This window comes from Artemia franciscana, chromosome 7 (genome assembly GCF_032884065.1).
Source record: "Artemia franciscana chromosome 7, ASM3288406v1, whole genome shotgun sequence".
NCBI lineage: Eukaryota > Metazoa > Arthropoda > Branchiopoda > Anostraca > Artemiidae > Artemia > Artemia franciscana.
Genome location: NC_088869.1, coordinates 11,278,216 through 11,285,356, shown reverse-complemented (window position 1 = coordinate 11,285,356; position 7,141 = coordinate 11,278,216). Strand labels below are relative to the sequence as shown.

The following is a 7,141-nucleotide window of genomic DNA, read 5'->3' as shown; positions in this document are numbered from 1 at the left end:
AGCCCTTCTTTTCCCCTGTGTTTCAAGCACTGTTCCATTGATTGAAACCCTGGTTTTACATTCGATTCCTAAAATTAACATAGACCTTTGGATTATAAAGATTCACTGAGGGAAATTGCGAAAGCCCAACCATTGCACAGTACCAACCTGGGTTTCGTCTTCGTTAATGCGGGTACTCTCCATGGGTCGTGAATGAAAATTTCACACGAGATTGTCTCATTCTCAATTAACCTAACCAGCCACACGAAATTAAATCATCCTCAATTTAGGTAAATATTTTTCCTATTACATAAAAAAACCCTGAATCTCGATCAAGTTTTTATAAAGATGTCTAGATCTGAATTTAATGGGGTGGGTCGTCATTTAAGTATTTGAGGCATTATTACTTTTAAAAATGCCTTGGATGAGACAGATCGTAATAAGAATATGTAATTGAAGAATGATCCTCTTGAATGGTATATGCAACAACCTAATCTATTAGCTTTTCTAGTTCTGAGTCCCACGAAATTTTTAATTTTCAAGCTGTATTTCAATAGCCTTAGACATTTGAATAGTTTTGGCAACAGAAATTTAACTCTCCCATAATTAAGGGTTATCTTTATCAATGCTCTTCAATGACATCCAATAAAAAATCTAATATACTTAATTCACTTTTTTTCTCGAATTTTGGTGATGCAGAAATCCCATTCTTGTGAAAGAGTCAGGTATTAGGGGTGTAGCCTTTTGACATTGAGAATGTCCATTGTTATGCTTCAAAAAATAAACATAAGTAAAAAAAAATTCCGAATGAAAGTAAAAAGGTTGACATAGCAACTAAATAGAACAAACAAAATTAATTTTTAATACTATGGGGACTGCTCTTTTCTCAACGTCTAGTTCTCTACACTAGCATTTGACTTTTTAGTCCAATGATTTATTAATAACTGCTCATGACCAAGGGTCCAATAACTGGGATAGGGAGTGTTACTAAACTACTATAAAATTTCTGCCTAAAGGGCTTCGATTTAAATACGAGCTAATCTCCTTGAAACACAGAATAGCTTACATTCGTCGGAAGTTGTATTTTCAGTCTTTACTTTCCTTATACTAATTGTCTTTTTGTTAACATTAGACACAAAAGGCTAAGACTTCCATTGAATTGAATTTGAAGGGATTCCAAGGCCATCAAGTGTCCCAAAGAATTAATCTGGGGAAATGCAGCAGTATTGCTAAAAAGATGTTAGAACTAACTTTTAATACTGACCTAACCTAACCTAAGAACTAACCTAACTTTCTAATACTGACTTGCTGGTAGTATAAAAATTATATGCATATAATAATATTTCTATTTGAAGGCCCCACTATTTCAACATAATATAATAAAAACCATAAACATATAAACAAGGTTAGATTAAACCCGGTGAAAATGAGAAAATAATGTAAATATCATGATTTGGACATCGGATCAGCCGCCTTAAATGCAAATAGAAGAATAACATGTGAAGGGAAATGGAAAAAAAGGAATAGATCAGCCAACTGCGAAAAGACCCCTTGGGGTCATTTGGCTTTTTTTTGTATCGACGCTCTAATTTCTAGAAAGAATAAAAAAATATTGTGATCAAAGCTCGTGCATAAAAAAGGCTTTAGGTCAAAGTTAAAAGAGATAACACTTTGTAGCAATAAATTTATATTAATGAAGTCAGGTTTATATTTTTAAATTGTGCATATTAGCATAGTTAATGTTAAAAGACGAACGTGAAGCTGTTCTGAAGTAAAGTGGTATATTATCTTGACTGTGACATCATTCATGCTTAACGATAAGACAAAAACGGAAAAAGATGCATGGATAACTTTTAAGCCATATCTTGCATAGCCATGAGAGGAATAGTTGCCAGAATAGCAAACTAAAAAAATATACAGGGTGAAGAAGATCTCAAACTTAACGTTACATCTAACTTTAACGTGAAAAAAAAGTATTACCAAGTATAATTGAACAGTAGTTTTTGATTATAGAACCTCGTAACTATCTAAATTATTTCATTCGTGATTTCCCCGAGTTTGGTTTCAATCAGCCAAATTCCCGGTCACTATATATTTTTATAACTATAATTTACTTGAATATGATTGTCTCACTTATCGGTTTTCAAACACATATGTTTCTCCCTCATGTCCAATCTCCCTGAAAACTATGATACAAGCATATACAATAATATTACAATCAACCTGCTACACATTTGCATTATAAAAGTAAATAGTGGTGTAAAAACATTAGTAAAGACGAAAATAGATAAAAAATATAAAATTCAGTCAACAAAAACAGAGTCTGATAAGGTTTGGCCATTATAATATCTGATATAGAATATAGAGTTTTAAAAAAGAAATAAGCTAAAGCCATATGGTTGATAGTAAAGCATTCAAAAAGTTAAAAGTTCTTAGAAAACTACCATATCAGTCGGGAAAACCTTAGAGCGTTAGAAAACAATTGTAAAAGGAACTTTGAACGAATTTTTGTCCCCAGGTGCCAATGAAGAGGTGACAATTTCTAGCAATGCAACTGTAGCAGTGACGATTTCTCCACAAAACCTTACTTTTTTGCAAAATATAACTTATCTGCAAAATTTAACTTCTTCAGACAACACAACTGAAGTGGAGCAGATTCTGGATCCTTTTCCGCCGTTACCAAAAACAATGGATATTATAAATTTATTCTGGCAACCTATTGCGCCAGTATTGTTTGCACTGTGTTTCGCAGGTAAACCACTTTTCTAATCTCAAAAGAGAATAACTATTGAAGTTTGCTTTGAGTATATCTTTGAAATTTGAATAGTCTGTACAATAGTCATAATGAAGTGGAGGCTTTATCTCAAAAAAGACTATGTAACTTCAATATTGAAATGAAATTTGTATTCTTACCAAAAAAAATCTTGCCAATGCAATGCACCTCTGTTCCATCAGAAACAGCTTTACCAATTCCCCCTGAACAAAGAGATTAACTATAGTAACAAGGATACCACAAAATTTAAAGGATTTCTTAGACAAAACTGCTTTTCCATTTGGGAAATTTTAAGCACGAAAAACGGGTTTTAATGCCAGCAAAGTAGTGAACAAAAGAAAATAAAACAATGCAGAAAACAATAGTCTGAATATTTCAGCCCCATGACTGGGAGCCAATCTCAACGGAAAAAAGAATTAAAGAGCGAAAAAACCAATTTTAAAACAAATACCACACACAAAAATGACAACTAAACACACTAAGAGAAAAAGAAATACAAATAAGAACAAGTCAGGTTATAAACAAACTTTCAGCACTAATGATACACCATAAGAATAAGACCAAAGTGAATGTCTATATTGAAACCATGGGCCACTCTCCTCTCAAAATTCACTAAATTAGTGGGATTCTATTAAAAGTTAAGAATATATTTTCTTAAACAAACAAAAAAGGTCACCAAGCCCAGGTCAATCACCCCTAACTAAATCTCACATGTTAACAGACAAATTCATGAATTACAAATTATATTGATTTTTTTTTGTTCTCTAGTTTAGCTGCAGTCCGGTTGACTTTCATCCTAACTTTTGACCCTTTCATTCTAACTAACTTTTCATTCTAGCTTTGACCTCATTCTAACTTTTGTTTGCAGGGTTACACTTGTTCCAGGATAATTATGTAAATCATAACTGGTTAAACATTTTACCAGCTCCATAACTAAACTATTATGAATTGGGTGTGTCCTAAAATCCCATTAATCTCTATTAATACAAGTACCCCATAGATTATCTTTTTTATTTATATAATTTCTCTGAAAGTTTTCTAAGGTCCTACAGACTTATCTACAATTTTTTTTTTGGATCAAATAGAATATTGTAATGAAGAAAGTCAAAAATGTGTTCTGCAACAGCTGATTCAAACGTTTTCAGTTTTGATTATGTTTTAGAGAGCTATGTAAGGCATTTTTGTATTGCTGTAGCCTATATTCTAAATTCTGCTGTCTTCTTCCTGCACAAAATTTACCACAAGAGCATGGAATTTAGTCTACTCGCCTTTGTATGTTTCTTGGAACCTTGTCTTTTCCATTATTCAGTAAAGAGCTTATAGTTTGTCCTGATTTAAATGTTGTTTTTATATTATTGTTTATTTTTAGTTTCCTTTTTAATTTCTGTGACAAAATTGGGATATAAGGCAAAGTCTTGTAATTTGTTTGTTGAGTTGACCCATCTTCTTTTAATACTACAGGTCTCATTAACTTTTCATTTTTATTTTTTCAATTATCTGAGAAATCATATTTTTGGGATATCCATTACCTAATCTTGGATGCTATTGAAATTTTTCAAAATATTCACGAACGCTTGTCTTAAATCATTTAGATTATTAATATCTTTTGAAAACTTATGAATCTTTATCTCAGTCTTTAAAATTATTTTTTCTATCGCTACTTTCGTAGTTTTGGTCCAAACCTTGTAACTTCCTGAAGAATATCATTTTGTTTTTTGGTTACCTCGTTTTTGCTTAAATTATTCACATTAGGGCATGGGAAGTGGTTAGGTTTATGACTTGATTTTTTGTGTGCTTTTCATGTTCCCTTTTAAATTGTAAGAACTTTTGGTTTAATCTTTTCCTAGATAATCTTGAAACATATCAAAAAGAATTTTCGAAAATTGCTAAAGTTTGATGAAAATCATAGGTATTAACAAAACCACAAAGGTTATTTTTAAAAGAAAACATTGTTCTTTTACAATTTGTTATCTCTGGAAAGGCTTTTCATTCAAAACATATTTTAAATTTAGTAAATTTACACTTTTTGTGTGATCATCCTCATTGTATTTATTTAAGTGATGCTTGAAATAAAATGATTTTGGAATTATTTTATTCACTTTAAAATTTTATAAAAGTTTTGGTTGCGTGGCATGCTTTTTCAAAATATTAGTAATTATTATCGCAAATATTAGCATTTTTTTTGGTAAATACAAAAATGATAAAATTGAAATGGTCTAGGCTAGACGTAAATAACGTCTTAGACCACACTGCTTTCCCATTTTCGAAAAACTTTGGTTGTGTGGCATGCTTTTTCAAAATATTAGTAATTATTATCGCAAATATTAGCATTTTTTTTGGTAAATACAAAAATGATAAAATTGAAATGGTCTAGGCTAGACGTAAATAACGTCTTAGACCACACTGCTTTCCCATTTTCGAAAAATTAAGCAAGAAAGACAAGTTTTAATTTCAACAAAGCACTGAACTAAAACTAAAAAAAAAGATATGTTAAAAATGATATTAAAAAATTCCCAAAATTTCTGCCACACGTCCGAGCGACTTATCAATGAAAAAAAAAGAAAAAAAAGAAATTGTTTAAAAAAATAATGCACAAGAAAAAGCGAAAACTAAACACAGAAAGAGAAAAAATAAGAATAACTCATATTATAAGCGAACTTCCAGCACTGATGTTACAGTGTACAATTTTCTAAGAACTTTTGTTGCGTAATTATTATGGTATGTTTTTTTGCTAGATTCAAAAATAATAAAATTGAATTAGTTTGTTTTACTACTATAGGCTAGACGTAAATGATTTTTTAGACCAGACTTTTTTTCTATTTACGAAATATTAAGCAAGAAAATCGAGGTATAATTTCAACGAAGCTGTGAAAAACAAGTAAAAACAAAACAACAGTTTGATTAAAAAAACTATTCTGAATATTTCAGCTTTACATCTAGGAGCCTTTCTCAAGGAAAACCAAAAACAAAAATAACAAAAAAATATTATGTTTTAAAATAGCATACAAAAAATCGACAACTAAACACACGAAGAGAAGAAAAAATAAAATATATAAGAACAACTCACATTATGCACAAACTTCCAGCACTGATGTTACAATATTCAAAAAAATCAAAGCTAATGTCTATAGTGAAACTTTTGTCACTCTCATCTCAACAATCAGTGCATAAATTGGAAACTATTAAAGGTTAACACTGTATTTACTTGAACAGACAATAAAAGGTCATCAAAACCCAAGTCCATCTGCCCCAACTAGATCTCATAGGTTAATGAACAAATTCAGGAATTTTAAATTAAATGGATTTTTTGTTTGCTAATTTAGCTGAAGTTCCTTGACTTTTTCCAGCTTTGAGGACAAGGAAAAGGTTAAAGGTTATTCGTAAGGTTATAACTTGTTCCCGGACAATAATGTAAAGCACTACTGGTTGAAGATTTTACCTACTTCTTCATTAAACTATTATAAGATAAATTTATCCTAAAATCCCCTCACATCTATTAATACTAATAATACCGTAGATAATCTTCATTATTTCTATAATTTTTCTGGAATTTTCCAAATGTCTCACAGACGTAGTGGCAATTTTTGTTTGTTCAAATAGAATATTACTACTACTACTACTTACAACAACTCAATGCAGCATCAAACCGCCTGAGGCCAACATAGGTATACAGGCTCTTCCTGCATCCCATTCTGTCCAAAACCTCCTTTTTACACACCCCAAAAAGTTCCGTTTCCCTTAATTCACTCTTTACGACAACCTCCCAGCAAAACCGAGGACAACCTGATTTCCCTTTAATCCTAAATTGTTGGCTGACAAGGATAATGTTCGGCAATCTGTCATCCTTCATCCGCAAAACGTATCCTTGCCACCTAAACCTTTCTTTCATTATAGCCTTAGAAAGTAGTATTGAACAATATTTTTCATTCAGCCTACTGTTGGAAATACGGTCTATCAGCCGGATATCCAGAACAATCCCTAGGCAAAATCTATGGAAAACAACAAGAAAATTTTCATTCGCTTTCCGGAATGCCATGCTTCAGAGGACAACCACCGTCGTCCCTGTAGCTTCTAATATTCTAATCTTGGCTTCCAGACTTATCTTCCTATTCTTCCCAGCTTTTTTCACCTGTGAAAAAAAATCCTAAGCATTTGCTATTCTACTTTTATCATATTGATTGCTCTCACCGTCTCTAACTAGTAATACTACCTAGGTAAGTAAATCTGCCTATCTGATCAATATTTTTGTTACCTAATATCATATTTCCATCTTCACTTATTCCTAGCATTAATTTTGAAGACTATTCTAGCACCCCGAACTTTCAATACCTCTAAGAGTCTTGTATTTTGCTCACGCTTTCATAAAGGAAGCTTAACCAAAGAAGAACT

General features: G+C 31.5%; 1 protein-coding gene across 1 annotated transcript in view; it reads left to right on the top strand.

Annotated features, from left to right (window-relative positions):
* LOC136028693 (uncharacterized) overlaps nucleotides 1-6,820 on the top strand; it is a 37,615-nt gene extending 30,795 nt beyond the window's left edge. Inside the window, exons 5-6 of the mRNA XM_065706521.1 lie at nucleotides 2,498-2,731; nucleotides 6,684-6,820. Of these exons, the coding sequence (XP_065562593.1) occupies nucleotides 2,498-2,731; nucleotides 6,684-6,820 (371 nt within the window). The remainder of the gene's footprint in view (nucleotides 1-2,497; nucleotides 2,732-6,683) is intronic.
* The last annotated feature ends 321 nt before the right edge of the window (nucleotides 6,821-7,141 follow it).